This window comes from Schistocerca cancellata, chromosome 2 (assembly GCF_023864275.1).
Source record: "Schistocerca cancellata isolate TAMUIC-IGC-003103 chromosome 2, iqSchCanc2.1, whole genome shotgun sequence".
NCBI lineage: Eukaryota > Metazoa > Arthropoda > Insecta > Orthoptera > Acrididae > Schistocerca > Schistocerca cancellata.
Window position 1 is genome coordinate 1114681417 of NC_064627.1, and position 18629 is coordinate 1114700045.

Sequence of the window (18629 nt, forward strand, 5' to 3'; positions counted from 1 at the left end):
CTGGCATGTAACACGGTCGAAGTACTTATGTAAGCCCATGGAGGAAGAGGGGTTAGTTTAAATTTTAATAAGATGATTACCCATTTATGTAAGGAAAGATATATTATGTAGTGGGTGGAAAACAGTAGAAGAGGTTTTGTCCTTTGTGGATGCTCTGGATGCCTTAAATAAAGACTGTGACAAGAATGTACACCAAAGTGAAAATCAGAATTGCAAGACGAATAGTAATAATAATTTTAAAAAAAACATGAGGCCAACTTAGCTAGAGTACACCAGTGCAATAGGAAATAATGGTAATGATAATTATCAGAAGAAGCATACACCTTCGAATTTAGGTCCAGTAACTTCACAGGAATTTGTGCCAAGTAATAATAAAGCACAAAGTAGTAACATAGTACCCCAATTTGGTAACTAAGCGGTGATTGCTAATAATGAGGAAAACGTAGTGCAATCTGCATCCAGGGCTGGGGCCCATGCCGTAGAGATACACTAGGAGGCCTAGTTTACAATAAGTATGTCAATTTCACGCACAAAATACCTAGAAAAGAATGGTTGTTACTGGAAGAACCAAGCTTGACTACCAATTATCCACAACCAATAATAGCAGGAACTGTGGAGACTTCTGAAGTTAACATATTTATAGATTCAGGGAGTGAGGTGTCACTCATTTCTAGTGCGTTCGTTAGCACATTACAGACTAGACATCACTTACCTCTGTTACCAGTTTAAATAGTTGGTATAACAGGAACGAAGAGTAAAGTTGTGAAACACGAAACCCAGGTAAACTGCCACATTGGAAATAAATTGGTTCTTCAGACATTGTTAATAGTAGAAAATATCAATAGAGATGTATTATTTGGGTTAGATTGACTATTAGAATTTAAAGTCATTTTACACTTTGAGGAAAATCTTTTATGTTTTGGGAAAGGGGACAGTAGATATTGGGTACCGTTTGTGACAGACAGCTACATTGGTAAACAAACAACTGAGTGTTAATGTCAACAATTAACTGCTACAGCACGATTGTCACCAGAGATTGACAATGTAAATCACATATCACATCGAGCTGACATACACCAAAGTAAATTAATCTCCAATATTAATCAACAAACAAAAACTAGATTTATATAGAATTCTAATGACATATGAAGAAGTATTTTCCGATCGTCCCGGTAATAACAGCGATTACATATGTAAGTTTAAAATCAAAGATGACACTCCATTTTTCTGTAAGCCATATCCAATATCGCTAAGTTTGAAAGAAGCAGTTAAGGAGGAAACTGACAAAATGGTTGACAACAATATAATAGAACGTCATGAGCGTCATGAATAACCCTTTAGTAGTGGTAAAAAGGTTACAGGAGGTGTATGATTAGTGCTAGATTTGTGTGCATTGAATAAACATATAGAGACATAATGATACAGACCCATTAACATAGATGAATTGTTATCCAAATTTGAGAAAGCAAGGTTTTTTAGCATGATGGACCTGACTGGAGGATATTGGCAAATTGGGTTATATCCTGAATCAAAGAAGTATACCGCATTGCTGTTTGATGGTAAATCATATCATTTCAATGTGTTACCATTTGGACTTAATATCTCATTATCAGTATTTATATGTGGGTTGGACAAGGCATTAGGGAGAGATTTGTTAAAGGATTTAATAATACATATAGATGATATCCTCATAATCTAAGCTACCTGGGAAGAACATTGTCTAACTTTGAGTAAGACCCTGAAAAAATTTAAAGAAAAAAGTATTACAGTGAAATTGTCTAAATCACACTTTGCGCAGCAAGTGCTTAAGTTTTTGGGGCATATTGTAGGGGTGCAGGGGATTCGACCAGATCCTGAACACATAAAAGCTATTAAAGAATGTCCACCCCCTAGAAACATACGACAATTGAAGGGATTTGTAGGAATCACTGGATACTATAGACAATATATACAAAGTCAAGAACTGAAAGACCCAAGAATTTTACGTTTGTTAAGAAAACGAATACCGTGGTTTTGGGATCAAGAGGCAAATGATGCGTTTGAAAACATGACGAGAGCCCTAGTAGAATCACCCATACTACATCATCCAATTATGGGCAAGCCACTTAAAATTTCAACTGATGCGTCTGATTATGGTATTGCTACAGAACTCTTCCAAGGGGAGTGGGATCTAGAACATGGAAAACACCATAGCCTTTGCCAGTCATTGTCTGAATAAACATGAATTAAATTACACGGCTACTGAAAAGGAACTGTTAGCAATTGTATGGAGTATCCAGAAATTTCGAACACTAGTATGGGGGTCAGAAATCCATATCTATACAGATCATCATCCTTTATCTTTTCTAATGAGTAGTCGATTGTTACATAGTAGATTCGTGTGATGGATGTTGTTCCTACAGGATTATGACATTAGGATACAGTATGTAAAAGGTCCTGAGAATATAGTACCAGATGCTTTGTCTAGGTTACCTATAGCTATGGAAGAGTTTAAACGTATGGAAGGACCCGGTGTAATTTTTGCAATTAACTTTATAACAGTAGAATATCTGTAGACCAGGGTACAAGAAATGGCTCGAAGAATAACAGAAAACATCCATTATGATCCCCATTTTACATAAATGTTTGCTATGTGTATCAGGAATTCCTTATCTCCCAATCAAGCAGGAAAGTGGAAAATTATAGGGCATAATTTGCTTTGGAAAGACAGTATAACATCGCAACGATGGTGCATATGCATTCTGAAGTTAATGGAAGACAAAATTGTGTGGTATGTTCATACAGGATATGGACAGTTCAGGATAAAAAAGTGTATAGCTCATATGAATAACTTCTATTATTTTATTTTAAGAGGCTAAGAGATAAAGTAGCATCTTTAATTAGGACCTCCAATTATTCCTAATTCGTTACGTGATCTTGCAGCAGCAGATTATTTTTAAACCGATTCATAAAGGAAAGGGAGGAGTGACATACATTTTGGTCATCATAGAGTATGTTAACTTGTATCCTATCAAAAGAGCAAATACACAGACGGTTATACACTGTTTGCAACAGTACTTTCTGAAGGTAAGGAAACCAAAATGATTTCTCACAGATAATGGACCACAATTTGTCAATAACAAATTTAAAGAATTTCTAGCTTGGGAAGATATTCGTCAAGTATTAATATGCAACTATAACCCATCCTCGAATCTGTGTGAAAGAGTTATGAAAGAAATTGGGGAAATTATGCTGCACCTAGTGCCACGAAAAGCATACTTTATGAGCGACAAAAATTAAAGACTTTGAGCTTATTTTAAATGAATTGCCACATTTATCAACTGGATTAACACCTTTAAAAGTAATAGGCAAACCTTTTGTAGAGGAACCTCTGATTAAATGTTTTAATTGACCTTAACAACCTACTGTTGATTACGATCTTAATCAGGAAATAGTTTCCAAGAATTCAGTTAAAAAGGCACAGCAAAGAGTGAGTTAACATAATGAGAACATGGTTGAACCTCAATACAAGGTTGATGACCTAGTTCTGGTAAAACAACATCTTCAGAGCTCTTCCCTGAAGAAAGAGAAATTTTTCAGAAATATGAAGGACCTTACCGAATACAAACGGTAATATATCCCAAAGCCATATTCTTAGTAGATCCTACAACTGGATCAGAGAAGGGAAAATAGAATGTAAAGGACATAAAGTTTTATACCTCCCAGGGATGTTAACATTAGGTGTTAACGGGCTGAGTGATGACCATCGGATCCCGATTTGTTTTTGGTGTGTCTTCTGTAATAAAACTTTCCTGCACCAAATTCCCCCAATTTCTTACACTACCCCCCTACTTCTTACACTATTCCATCATCCCCCACATACAGTTTATTAGAGAAACATGACAGCGAGGAATTGTTACTACGTCACCCAAAACTTCTCCTGGTAGGTGACTGTGTCATCCTTGGTTGTTAGAGACATGTGCCCAATAGGAGCTTGACTACATCATCCTTGGTTCTTAGAGAGTTGTGCCCGCTAGGAGTTTGACTGCATCATCCTCGGTTGTTAGAGAGTTGTGCCAGCTAGGAATTTTGATTTCATCGTCCTCGGTTATTCCAGGGGTGCCCCTACCTGTCCTCATGACTCGTCCCACCTTATCGCAACTTATTCTGACTTTCTAGGTGGTGACATGAGGTGGGAATTGGTGTGCACATTACCCCTGAGGTAAGATAGACTGCATCTTGTGAAGGTGGGTTGCAAAATTCATGCCTCTCTCACATCAGTTGACTTACTTGATCTGCATAGCCGATCCTCTTCTCTGGATTGTCAGCTCCGTCAACCTCCAAAACCTTCTTCTCCGAAGAATAATGCTGGTTACAGGAATTTATAAGACTCTCTCTCTCTCTCTCTCTCTCTCTCTCTCTCTCTCTCTCTACTTTGGAAATAATTTAGTACTCAAAGAATACTTTTAGTACAGTCTTGGTATATTTCAGCTTCCACCAATAACATATTCACCAGTTCTCACATTAATATTCGAATGTTTACAAGTCAACCGATTCATCTTGCGTTAGACTCGATAAAATACATCTGCAATAAAATTGGTTTAACAGCCACATAATTTATGAACCTGTCTTGCCTCTAGCAAGTCCAATACGTGAAGTACTTTAAAGTCTGTATTCAGTTGTTCATTTTTCTTTAACAGTAATCACAGTCACTAAAGCAGCAAAGAATACGACGTGATTACTCCTTGTTGTTTCATCATGGCTTCTGTGGCGCTAGCTGCAAACACTTGTTGGCATCGTTCGACTGGCACGCTTACGGTCTTCTCATAACAAACTTCCAACATGCACGCAGAAACAGGTGGCACAGTAGATACGTTTCCACTCTCCCACTTATATTTAAAATACTGTTTGTTCAAGACAGTAGAAAGATGACTAGTTCTAGAATTTGCGCGGAAATTCTCGAAGCACTACATATCCCTCACCTTAGCTCAAACACACGATATTTTATACATAATCATCATGAACTTCCCCTCCCCCATGAACCATGGACCTTGCCGTTGGTGGGGAGGCTTGCGTGCCTCAGCGATACAGATGGCCGTACCGTAGGTACAACCACAACGGAGGGGTATCTGTTGAGAGGCCAGACAAACGTGTGGTTCCTGAAGAGGGGCAGCAGCCTTTTCAGTAGTTGCAAGGGCAACAGTCTGGATGATTGACTGATCTGGCCTTGAAACAATAACCAAAACGGCATTGCTGTGCTGGTACTGCGAACGGCTGAAAGCAAGGGGAAACTACGGCCGTAATTTTTCCCGAGGGCATGCAGCTTTACTGTATGATTAAATGATGATGGCGTCCTCTTGGGTAAAATATTCCGGAGGTAAAATAGTCCCCCATTCGGATCTCCGGGCGGGGACTACTCAAAAGGATGTCGTTATCAGGAGAAAGAAAACTGGCGTCCTACGGATCGGAGCGTGGAATGTCAGATCCCTTAATCGGGCAGGTAGGTTAGAAAATTTAAAAAGGGAAATGGATAGGTTAAAGTTAGATATAGTGGGAATTAGTGAAGTTCGGTGGCAGGAGGAAGAAGACTTCTGGTCAGGTGACTACAGGGTTATAAACACAAAGTCAAGTAGGGGTAATGCAGGAGTAGGTTTAATAATGAATAGGAAAATAGGAATGCGGGTAAGCTACTACAAACAGCATAGTGAACGCATTATTGTGGCCAAGATAGACACGAAGCCCACGCCTACTACAGTAGTACAAGTTTATATGCCAACTAGCTCTGCAGTTGACGAAGAAATTGAAGAAATGTATGATGATATAAAAGAAATTATTCAGATAGTGAAGGGAGACGAAAATTTAATACTCATGGGTGACTGGAATTCGAGTGTAGGAAAAGGGAGAGAAGGAAATGTAGTAGGTGAATATGGATTGGGGCTAAGAAATGAAAGAGGAAGCCGCCTGGTAGAATTTTGCACAGAGCACAACTTAATTATAGCTAACACTTCGTTTAAGAATCATGATAGAAGGTTGTATACATGGAAGAACCCTGGAGATACTAAAAGGTATCAGATAGATTATATAATGGTAAGACAGAGATTTAGGAACCTGGTTTTAAATTGTAAGACATTTCCAGGGGCAGATGTGGACTCTGACCACAATCTATTAGTTACGACCCGTAGATTAAAACTGAAGAAACTGCAAAAAGGTGGGAATTTAAGTAGATGGGACCTGGATAAACTGAAAGAACCAGAGGTTGTACAGAGTTTTAGGGAGAGCATAAGGGAACAATTGACAGGAATGGGGGAAAGAAATACAGTAGAAGAAGAATGGGTAGCTTTGAGGGATGAAGTAGTGAAGGCAGCAGAGGATCAAGTAGGTAAAAAGACCAGGGCTCTTAGAAATCCTTGGGTAACAGAAGAAATATTGAATTTACTTGATGAAAGGAGGAAATATAAAAATGCAGTTAATGAAGCAGGCAAAAAGGAATACAAACGTCTCAAAAATGAGATCTACAGGAAGTGCAAAATGGCTAAGCAGGGATGGCTAGAGGACAAATGTAAGGATGTAGAGGCTTATCTCACTAGGGGTAAGATAGATACTGCCTACAGGAAAATTAAAGAGACCTTTGGAGATAAGAGAACCACTTGTATGAACATCAAGAGCTCAGATGGAAACCCAGTTCTAAGCAAAGAAGGGAAAGCAGAAAGGTGGAAGGAGTATATAGAGGGTCTATACAAGGGTGATGTACTTGAGGACAATATTATGGAAATGGAAGAGGATGTAGATGAAGATGAAATGGGAGATATGATACTGCGTGAAGAGTTTGACAGAGCACTGAAAGACCTGAGCCGAAACAAGGCCCCCGGAGTAGACAACATTCCATTGGAACTACTGATGGCCTTGGGAGAGCCAGTCCTGACAAAACTCTACCATCTGGTGAGCAAGATGTATGAAACAGGCGAAATACCCTCAGACTTCAAGAAGAATATAATAATTCCAATCCCAAAGAAAGCAGGTGTTGACAGATGTGAAAATTACCGAACAATCAGTTTAATAAGCCACAGCTGCAAAATACTAACACGAATTATTTACAGATGAATGGAAAAACTAGTAGAAGCCGACATCGGGGAAGATCAGTTTCGATTCCGTAGAAATGTTGGAACACGTGAGGCAATACTGACCTTACGACTTATCTTAGAAGAAAGATTAAGGAAAGGCAAACCTATGTTTCTAGCATTTGTAGACTTAGAGAAAGCTTTTGACAATGTTGACTGGAATACTCTCTTTCAAATTCTAAAGGTGGCAGGGGTAAAATACAGGGAGCGAAAGGCTATTTACAATTTGTACAGAAACCAGATGGCAGTTATATGAGTTGAGGGGCATGAAAGGGAAGCAGTGGCTCGGAAGGGAGTAAGACAGGGTTGTAGCCTCTCCCCGATGTTATTCAATCTGTATATTGAGCAAGCAGTAAAGGAAACAAAAGAAAAATTCGGACTAGGTATTAAAATTCATGGAGAAGAAATAAAAACCTTGAGGTTTGCCGATGACATTGTAATTCTGTCAGAGACAGCAAAGGACCTGGAAGAGCAGTTGAACGGAATGGACAGTATCTTGAAAGGAGGATATAAGATGAACATCAACAAAAGCAAAACGAGGATAATGGAATGTAGTCGAATTAAGTCGGGTGATGCTGAGGGAATTAGATTAGGAAATGAGGCACTTAAAGTAGTAAAGGAGTTTTGCTATTTGGGGAGCAAAATAACTGATGATGGTCGAAGTAGAGAGGATATAAAATGTAGACTGGCAATGGCAAGGAAAGCGTTTCTCAAGAAGAGAAATTTGTTAACATCGAGTATAGATTTAAGTGTCAGGAAGTCATTTCTGAAAGTATTTGTATGGAGTGTAGCCATGTATGGAAGTGAAACATGGACGGTAAATAGTTTGGACAAGAAGAGAATAGAAGCTTTCGAAATGTGGTGCTACAGAAGAATGCTGATGATTAGATGGGTAGATCACATAACTAATAAGGAAGTATTGAATAGGATTGGGGAGAAGAGAAGTTTGTGGCACAACTTGACCAGAAGAAGGGATCGGTTGGTAGGACATGTTCTGAGGCATCAAGGGATCACCAATTTAGTATTGGAGGGCAGCGTGGAGGGTAAAAATCATAGGGGGAGACCAAGAGATGAATACACTAAGCAGATTCAGAAGGATGTAGGTTGCAGTAGGTACTGGGAGATGAAGAAGCTTGCACAGGATAGGTAGCATGGAGAGCTGCATCAAACCAGTCTCAGGACTGAAGACCACAACAACAACATCATGAACTTTAATGTCCCACATAATACTAATTCACATTTTAACCAGCATACATTCAATTTCTTTTAATAATCGAGAATAGCCTTTTATTTAATACTTAGCTCTTCTTTTTTCATTCTACTTTGATAATAACAACTTGAGCATTTCAACTAATGTTGGAGTCAGTTCTTTTATATCTAGGAATCATGCAGACAACATTTCTGATTTCCAATCATAAACTCCAGGTGTCATAGACACTTGATTATTTCATCCTTTATTCTAATTCTGTGTACTATTTTTTCTTTAGCAGATACTAGTTTCCCATTATTCACAGTAGTTTGTAGTCTGGAGGAACTGTGGGCAAATGAATGTGTTCTTTACGACACTCATAACACATAATAATGCTAGTGTTATGTAGAATTCAAACTTACCACAATAATTCCTATAAAATGTGTGACTCCTATCACAATACTGTCCTTTTCCCCTAGGATCAGTACCTATACTTTACAGGTGGGTTGACCCTATGAGTGCACTCCTCCTTCCATTCTGCTCGGTACACCCCATCATAAGATATTCTTATTCATAAGGCCACAGGTTGTCCTATCTCTATCTAGGGACGCCTGCCCTATATCCTTAGCAAATGTCTGGTACGCCCCCCTTGTCTTTTGTGAGTAGGCCTCATGGTTCATTGCCCTAGTATACATCTATTGTATACTATAATTAAATATTTCCTGGTAAAAATAAAAATGTATTTTACACTACACTCTCACTTCTTGATACTTCATTTAGTCCCTAGAGTACTCCCCTACTTTTCAATTTGCTCTTACTTGGTATATACTATGTCTCTATACACTATTCAATATATAATATGTTTACTTAGGTTATAAGAGTCCCACTATCCTACAAATCATCAAAATATTTGTTAAACTGACATTCCTTAGTAATTATCACAATCAATTCCTCTCTGGCTTATGTTCTCTTTCCTTACTCACGCCTCCTTATATACCCGACGTGGAATCCTTCACTCGGACATATTCTGAGTCGTGGTCACCTTTGTGCGAAGATGGCAAAGACTACCAAATCCACCAGTTAGTCCTTTAACCGTTAGGGGTAAAACTCAGTGGGACCCGGGGCAAGTAAGGCAAGCAACCTGCTTCCTTGGTACTTTAAATATGATGCTGGCAACAATCAGAGCAAAATGCCTCGGACCTTTGGAGGTGATGGAGTCCCACCTCTAATTGACAAACCAGGGACTCCTAAGATATGACTCGGCAAACGAATGGTAATGAGATGGGGAGCTATTAATATCAATGGGGCTCCTCTGGGAAGAAAGTAGAGCTGGCAGAGGCTACAAGTAAGATGGGGTTGGACGTTTTAGCTGTTAGGGACATTCGGGTAAGGGGTGAGAAAGAAGAGTAAGTGGGAGAATACAAGGTCTACCTGCCAGGAGTCAAAGCAGGAATAGCACAATGGGGTGTAGGGCTTTACGTCAGGAAAGAAATTGAACCCAGCGTAGTTGCAATAAGGTATGTAAAAGAACGACTGATTTGGATAGATTTGACAGTGTCTACCAAGAAAATTAGGATTGTGTCAGTATATTCGCATTGTGAAGGGACAGATCCAGATAAGATGGATAGTTTTTATGATGCACTCAGTGGTGTAGTTGTTAGAGTAAAGGACAAGGACAGTGTTCTGCTCATGGGTAATTTTAATGCCAGGATTGGAAATCGAACAGAAGGGTATGAAAAGGTTATGGGTAAATTTGGAGAGCATATGGAGGGCAACAGGAACGGGAAACAACTCTTGGATTTCTGTGCCAGTATGGGCTTAGTAACCACAAACTCTTTTTTTAAACATAAGAATATTCACCGGTATACTTGGGAAGGCAGGGGAACCAGATCTGTCATTGACTATATAATAACAGATCAGGAATTCAGGAAGGCTGTGAGGGACACACATGTATTCAGGGGATTCTTTGATGACACTGATCACTATTTAATCTGCGGTGAAATTGGTACTGTGAGGCCGAAAGTGCAGGAGGTCAGGTCCATATGTAGGAGGATAAGAGTGGAGAAACTTCAGGATAAGGAAATCGGCACAAGTACATAACAGTGATCTCAGAAAGGTACCAGTTAGTTGAATGAAGTCAATTACAGTCATTGGAAAAGGAATGGACAAGGTACAGGGACACAGTACTAGAAGCGGCTAAAGAATGTCTTGGAACAGTAGTGTGTAAATGTAGGATGAAGCAAACAGCTTGGTGGAATGACATAGTCAAGGCAGCTTGTAAAAGCAAAAAGAAGGCGTATCAAAAATGGCTGCGTATTAGAACTCAGGTAGACAGAGAAAGTTACATTGAAGAAAGAAACAATCCAAACAGATAATTGCAGCATCCAAGAAGAAATCTTGGGAAGACTTTGGAAACAGGTTGGAGACTTTGCGTCAAGCTGCTGGAAAACCATTCTGGAGTGTAATTAGCAGTCTTCGAAAGGGAGGTAAGAAGGAAATGACTAAGTATTTTGGACAGGTCAGGAAAACTTCTGGTGAATCCGGTTGATGTCTTGGGCAGATGGAGGGAATATTTTGAAGAGTTGCTCAATGTAGGTGAAAATACGATCAGTAATGTTTCAGATTTCGATGTACAATGGGATAGGAATGATGATGGAAATAGGATCACATTTTAGGAAGCGGAGAAAATGGGCAGTAGATTGCAGTGCAATAAAGCGTCTGGGGTGGATGAAATTAAGTCGGAACTCATCAAATACAGTGGAATGTCAGGTCTTAAATGGCTACACAGGATAATTGAAATGGCATGGGAGTCGGGGCAGGTTCCATCAGACTGGACGAAAGCAGTAATCACACCAATCTTTAAACATGGAAACAGAAAAGATTGTAACAACTACAGAGGTATCTCTTTAATCAGCGTTGTGGGTAAAATCTTCTCAGGTATTGTTGAAAGGAAAGTGCGAGTATTAGTTGAGGACCAATTGGATGAAAATCAGTGTTGGTTTAGGCCTCTTAGAGGTTGTCAGGACCAGATCTTTAGCTTACGGCAAATAATGGTGAAGTGTTAAGAGTGGAATAGGGAATTGTATATATGCTTTATAGATCTAGAAAAGGCTTATGACTGGGTTCCTAGGAGGAAGTTATTGTCTATTCTACGAGATTATGGAATAGGAGGCAAACTTTTGCAAGCAATTAAAGGTCTTTGCATAGATAGTCAGGCAGCAGTTAGAGTTGACGGTAAATTGAGTTCATGGTTCAGAGTAGTTTCAGGGGTAAGACAAGGCTGCGACCTGTCTCCACTGTTGTTCATATTATTTATGGATCATATGTTGAAAACAATAGACTGGCTGGGTGAGATTAAGATATGTGAACACAAAATAAGCAAACATATAGCACTTTGTAAGTGTTCTGCCAATAAACTGCAGTCTTTGGTTTGCTTTACATCACTACATCATTTATGTGATTATTTTGATTGAAATTATTCAAATCCGTAAATCCTAAGTATTTAGTTGAAATTACGACCTACGATTTATTATGTAACCAAAATTTAGTGGATTTCTTTTAATACTCACGTGGATGACTTCACACTTTTCATTACACTATCCCAAGTACTTTTTCTTTGGTTAGAACATCCTTGATTTTCTAATTTTTGACATGCAGTACATGAGCTGTTACATCATGGTGATAATGCGAATTGTGACCTGGAAGCAACTGTTTTTGTGATATTTTTCCACTAAGGGTTGCAAGTAAAAGTAATAAAAAGGTATAGATTGTTATAACTTCAAGTTGAACAATTATATTTCAAGGAAGACGCAATACATGAAAGTCCCAGATCAAGGAAACAGAGTAAGACGTGTGTACACTTTAACAGTCAAATCATAACTGAGTCAGAGTCTAGCGGCTGCTGGCTGGCTGTCCGCTTAGGCGGTGCTCCTGCTGCATGGCTGGCAGACAGCGCCACATGTAGAGGACATGCGTAACTGCGCGGTGCCACTTTGAAAGATTCACGAGTCACAACACTTTTCCCCCCTTTGAATTTTTTGCACAGGTCTTGATGGAGGTGGCCTGTAGATTGCTAACTTCCATAGGTGTTGTTTGACTGGCTGTAAAGTCTCAAGGAGGCGGCTTCCCGTACGGACGGAAGTGTCCCCGATGATAATGGGTCGAGATGACAGGAGACATGGGCGTCGAATCTGCTGGGGCCCCGTGCTCCAATCTGCCTGTTGCGACAAGTCCGGTTGTTATAACTGGAGACATGGGCGATGTGTCTGCGTCCGTAGGATAAGGAGACGAGTAGAGTTGGTCCGACAGATGATGGTCATCTGGTTCCTCCGTGGGCACGTCTCCTGGTGGCGCCAGTTCTTGTGCTGGCAGCGATATGATGGTGAGAGGACTGCGTTGTGACTAATGAGAGATTCCAGTATCCCGAGCATTAGTTAGAGCCAAAGGTGGTGTAGCGGCATCCGGAACAGGCGTTGCCGGCACACGAGGCCGAAGCTGGTCTGAATGACACACTGCAACACCCGTGTTCATCTGGATTTCATACAGGCGTTGACCATGGTGTTGTAAGATGCGGCCAGGACTCCATTTTGCCCGCCTGCCGTATCCCCATACCCATACAAGGTCGTCGGTGGTGTACCGGCCAAGCGAAGGCACCCGCAGCCGTGAGGTGGAAGGCCACAGAAGATAAAGTAGCATGAGGGGCTGTCGGCCATGTAAGAGCTCAGCCGGGCTGTGGTCGCCCATGGGGCTGAAACGGTAAGAAGCCAGAAATTGGAGAAGTGCATCACCAGCAACAGAAGAAGTCAAGATTTTCCTCATCTGAGCCTCACCATGTGTGGATCAGTCGTTCAGCCTCACCATTTGACTGTGAATGGAACGGAGGGGCCGTGACATGCATGGTGCTGTGACAGTCACAAAAATCCACAAAATCAGAAGAGGCAAATTGCGGACCATTATCAGTAACAAGAGTAGAAGTCCTTCCAAAGAGAAAATGCAAGCTAGAGCATTGGTGGTTGCCGCGGCGGTAGGCGACTTGCAATGGACAATGAAAGGAAAGTTAGAGTAGGCGTCAATAATGAGAAGCCAATAAGTACCTAAAAAAGGTCCCGCGAAGTCAGCATGAATACGCTCCCAGGGCTTCTCAGGCGAAGGCCACGGTGACAAAGATGGCTTTGGGGCGGCAGCCTGTGACGCATAAGGGCCACAGGCAGCGACCATGTGTGTGATTTCAGAGTCGATGCCGGGCCAGTAGACATGACGGCGCACCAGAGATTTTATGCGAGAGACACCCCAGTGCCCTTGGTGAAGGAGGCGCAAGATCGAAGCACGCAAAGACGCAGGTACCTCAGCACGCGGTGAAGCATTTTCGGTGGAAAGGAGGATAACACCATCCCTAGCCGTGAGGCGGTAATGCAAAGTGTAGTAGTTCCACAATGGATCGGAAGTCTTAGTGGACAGATGATCTAGCCAACCCTTCTGAACACAGCGTAAAACCCGGAAGGGGGTAGGGTTAGAACCCGTAGCAGCCGCCAGCCTGTCGCTGGTGACGGGGAATCCGTCCACAACCCACTGCTTGGCAGCATCTAGGTGGAAACGCAAAAGTTTGTCCCTATCGATTGCCAGATCAGGACCCATGGGAAGGCGAGACAGTGCATCAGCATTCGCATGTTGAGCCGTTGGCCAGAAATGAATCTCATAATTGAAACTAGACAAGCAAAGAGCCCAATGCTGGAGGCGATGTGCAGCCTTGTCGGGAAGTGACGTTGATGGATGAAACAGGGAAACAAGTGGTTTGTGATCTGTAACAAGATGAAATTTGGATCCATAGAGAAAACACCAAACTTATGAAGAGCATAAATAATGGCCAAAGCTTCTTTTTCAATTTGAGAATACTTTTGTTGGGCATCCGTGAGCGTTTTGGAGGCGTAAGCAATGAGTTGTTCAGAACCATCAGAAAAATGGTGCCAAGAACTGCACTGACCCCGTATTGAGAGGCGTCCGTGGCAAGAACAAGATGTTGACCAGGTCGATAAGTAGCCAGGCATGGGGCCTGTTTCAGCATAGCCTTCAATTTCTGGAAAGCCACATTGCATGACACGGACCGTTGAAAAGGCACATTTTTATGCAACAGGCAATGCAACGGCTGAGCCACCGAAGCAGCAGACGGTAAAAACTTGTGATAGTGTGCTATTTTCCCCAAGAAGGCCTGCAGTTCGTTAACAGATGTAGGGCGAGGAAGGGCATCGATCGCAGCGACAGTTTGCTGAAGCAGACGAATACCATCCCGAGAGAGTTGAAACCCCAAGTACTTGAGAGGTGCCTGAAAAAAATTTTGATTTCTGAAGATTACACTTAAGACCGGCAGTCTGTAAGACATGAAAAAGTGTTAAGAGATTTTGAAGATGTTCGTCAGCAGTGAAGCCAGTGACAAAAATGTCGTCCTTGTAATTTATACACCCAGGGACAGTAATCAATAATTGTTCCAAGAATCGCTGAAAGAAAGCAGGGGCGGTGGCAACCCCAAATGGCAATCGTTGATATTGATAGAGACCAAAAGGCATGTTAAGGACCAGAAACTGCCGGGAAGCAGCGTCGAGAGGAAGTTGATGATAAGCTTCTGACAGGTCAAGTTTAGAAAAATACTGGCCTCCAGCAAGTTTAGTAAATAATTCTTCAGGTCGAGGCATAGGGTAAGTGTCGATAAGGCATTGAGCGTTAACAGTGGCTTTGAAATCGCCACAGAGACGAGTATCACCATTTGGCTTAGCAACGACGACAGGAGAGGACCACTCACTGGAAGTGACAAGAAGCAAGACCCCTGAAGCAGTGAGACGATCCAGCTCCCGTTTGACCTGATCACGAAGGCACACAGGAATGGGCCGAGCCCGAAAAGACAGATTTGTAAGATACCTCAGCATCTAGTTGTCCCAAGAGAGAAATCTTCTGTTTATTGTAAGTCCGTAATTGCCTAGTGACAGGTGACAGAATTGGAGAAACCAACTGAAGATACATATGAGAATTGATGATAGTGGCAGCAGAACCAGTATCCACCTGCATGCAAACATCTTGACCAAGTATTTGGACAGTGAGGAATAACTTCACTGAAAGGGAAGAAGTACAATTGACAGACAACACAGAATCAGAATCAGCATCATGTTCATGAACATCATGTGTGCGGTCGGATTTGCAAACGGATGACACGTGCCCCTTTTATTTGCATTTGTGACACACAGCCCAACGTTGTGGACAATCTTCTCGTGAATGTTTCGTAAAACACCGTGGACATGAAGGAAGTTGCTGTGGGTTTTGCTGCAATCCAATCTAATCTCTAATCTAAACACGCTTCGTCAATATTGCACAGAGGTTGTATTTCCTCTATGTCGCCCCATGCCTGTATTTGCTCTCCAATGGTGCGAGAAATTTCAAAAGACTGAGCGATGGATAGGACTTCATCTAGAGTCAGATTTGCCAACTGAAGGGCACGTTGCCCAACTTCTTTGTCGGGCGCCGATCGGATAATAGCATCCCGTACCATGGAATCGGCGTAGGATTCTTTGTGAACTTCAGTAACAAATTGACACTTTCTACTGAGGCCATGAAGTTCAGTAGCCCAAGCGCAATAGGATTGATTCGGTTGTTGTTGACAATGATAAAAGGCAACACGAGAGGCTACCACATGCGTTTGCTTTTGAAAATAGACAGACAGAAGTGAGCACATTTCAGCAAAGGACAAAGACGCAAGATCTTTCAAAGGAGCCAATTGCAACAACAACCAATACATTTGAGGTGAAATCCATGAAAGGAACAGAGACTTACATGTTTGTTCGTCTGCGACATGAAATGCCAAAAGTGCTGTCGAAGACGTTTTCCATAATCAGACCAGTCTTCCGCCGTCTCGTCGTAAGGAGGAAAAGGAGGTAGAGACAACGACAAGAGACGCCCCGCATTTGATGCCGCAACGAAATCACGAATCGCATTTGTGAGAAGTGTTTGTGTTCTATGAGACCTTGCAATAGGTGCTCTAAAGTAGCCGTGGAAACATGCGGGTCAATGATGGAAAAGAAAAATCCCATCCTCATTGCCAATTGTTATAACTTCAAGCTGAACAAATATATTTCAAGGAAGACGCAATACATGAAAGTGACAGATCAAGTAAACAGAATAAGACGTGTACACTTCAACAGTCAAATCATAACTGAGTCCGAGTCTAGCGGCCACTGGCTGGCTGGCCGCTTAGGTGGCACTGCTGCTGCATGGCTGGCAGACAGCGCCGCATGTAGAGGACGCGCGTAACTGCACAGCGGCACTTTGAAAGATCGGCGAGTCACAACACTCAATGCATCACTTCCGTAGGGATCACAAAGGCAAGATTACATATATGGCAGTGCAAGCAGAGGCAGTTAAACGATCACTTTTCCCACAATCCTTATACAAGTTAGATGGGAAGAAATCTTAAAATGTGGCACAATTGGAAACAGTCTCTGCTGTAAAACTCACAGTGATTTGCAGACTTTACATATAATGTTGATTTCTAATAAGTCTATGATGTGACACTGCATAAGTAGCTCATTTTCATTAATAAATACCAATATTCTTCTTCAAACACAAAATATCAGTAGTAGAGAAAGAGCAATCTGGAAAGTAGCATTAAAAATAGTTTGTTTATTCTTATGGTTCTTGTGCCACTGCTAGCTTCTCTGGGTACTGCCATTTCAGCTATTTATATGCCTCAAGTGTCATAGGTGTAGCTGTTTAGTCATTGTGATCAGTAAAAATATAGTGTGTTATCACATTTATGTTACTGATGATGATTATTATCAGGGAAAGGAGAGGGTGAAACATAGTGCTAGAACACAACTTTCTCCTCTTGGGACGCATCAGGAGTGCTGACGTGTAATGTCCTTATTCTATGGATGGATCACCTTGGACAGTGATGCATGTTCTCACAATGTGAGGTGCTTAAGAGCCATGTGGACTTTATCCATATTATTCAAAAAATCTAGTGAACATGAATGTGTCATAACTTTTCTCCACTTGGTAGCCAAATACTGATGATGAAAATTTCTTCCACCTCTAGGATTCAAATTGGCTACCTCAAGTGCCACTGCATTAATATGCATTTGCAACCTCAGCTCCAGAAGCTGGTTTTTCGTTTTTTAAGCAATCAGTTTCCTTTTGTAATTAATTGATATTGATTTTCGGTGAATGTCAAACTTCCACTGTATTCATTCTGAGTTGACCAAGCATTTCACTCAGTAGTGTAACAATGTATATTTCTTTTTGTGTAGGTAGCTGAACTTACATCATATGGTGAAAACTCTTTTCAACTATTGCAAATGCCAAGCAGAAGGGTTCAAAATTCTTTGGCATTTATTGAACTGGTTTATCTCACTGATTCAGAAGATAAAATGCAAGATTTTTTTAAAATTTGGTTATGTGACTGTGACAGTGATCAAGAACATTTGCGTTTGTTGTTTCCTGGAAAGTCAAAAACTAAAATTGATTTTACTGTAAAATGTGATATCAGAGAAAGTATAATCAACACACTATCTTTGCCTTATGGACATCGTTATCAGATACAAACTGATTTCTTCAGTTTCCAATTTGGAGGAAATAGTGTGGGGAAGAACTCATGTATGTATAATTCAATATGTGGTTTTCCGAAGTCTCCTTTTTTTGTAGCTTACAACATTATAAACTTATTATTATTTTTACAGCAAAAGATCTGCCCATATTTGAATTGGAAGTTATTGCTCGTGTTTCCCTAAGTGGGCTTTGTGAATCTTTTGTCTTCGGATTCCCGCACAGACTTTATCCGACACAGTGTTGGAGACTAGATTGGGAAGAAATCCTTTATAACCAACAGGTAGAGAGTCTTCCTTTATTTGTAATGTTAGTCCATCATTACAGCTGATAAAAAGTCTGACATTTTAGACAAGGATTAATCATCTATTTATTAATAATCTACTTGTAGTGAACAACATTTTAAATGTTATGTGGCTTGTATGCTAAAACAGTTAATTTTATGACCACAACTTGATCTGCATCTCTCTATAATAACATGGGTTATCTATTTTCATATTTTTTCGATTACTTTATACTCAAGTCGTTCTGGACTTTATACTTATTTTGCAATATATTTATTCCTGAATGGTTATTGTTACTGATGATAATACTCAGTTTAAGTTGAACTATGATGTATACGACTTATCTTAGAAGAAAGATTAAGGAAAGGCAATCTACGTTTCTAGCATTTGTAGACTTAGAGAAAGCTTTTGAAAATGTTGACAGGAATACTCTCTTTCAAATTCTAAAGGTGGCAGGGGTAAAATACAGGGAGCGAA

At 40.8% G+C, this 18629-nt stretch overlaps 1 protein-coding gene across 1 annotated transcript in view; it reads left to right on the top strand.

Moving 5' to 3' along the window:
• LOC126163140 (meiosis 1 arrest protein-like) overlaps positions 1-18629 on the top strand; it is a 174760-nt gene that overhangs the window by 64581 nt on the left and 91550 nt on the right. Inside the window, exons 5-6 of the mRNA XM_049920064.1 lie at positions 17574-17919; positions 18003-18151. Coding sequence (XP_049776021.1) covers positions 17574-17919; positions 18003-18151 — 495 coding nt within the window. The remainder of the gene's footprint in view (positions 1-17573; positions 17920-18002; positions 18152-18629) is intronic.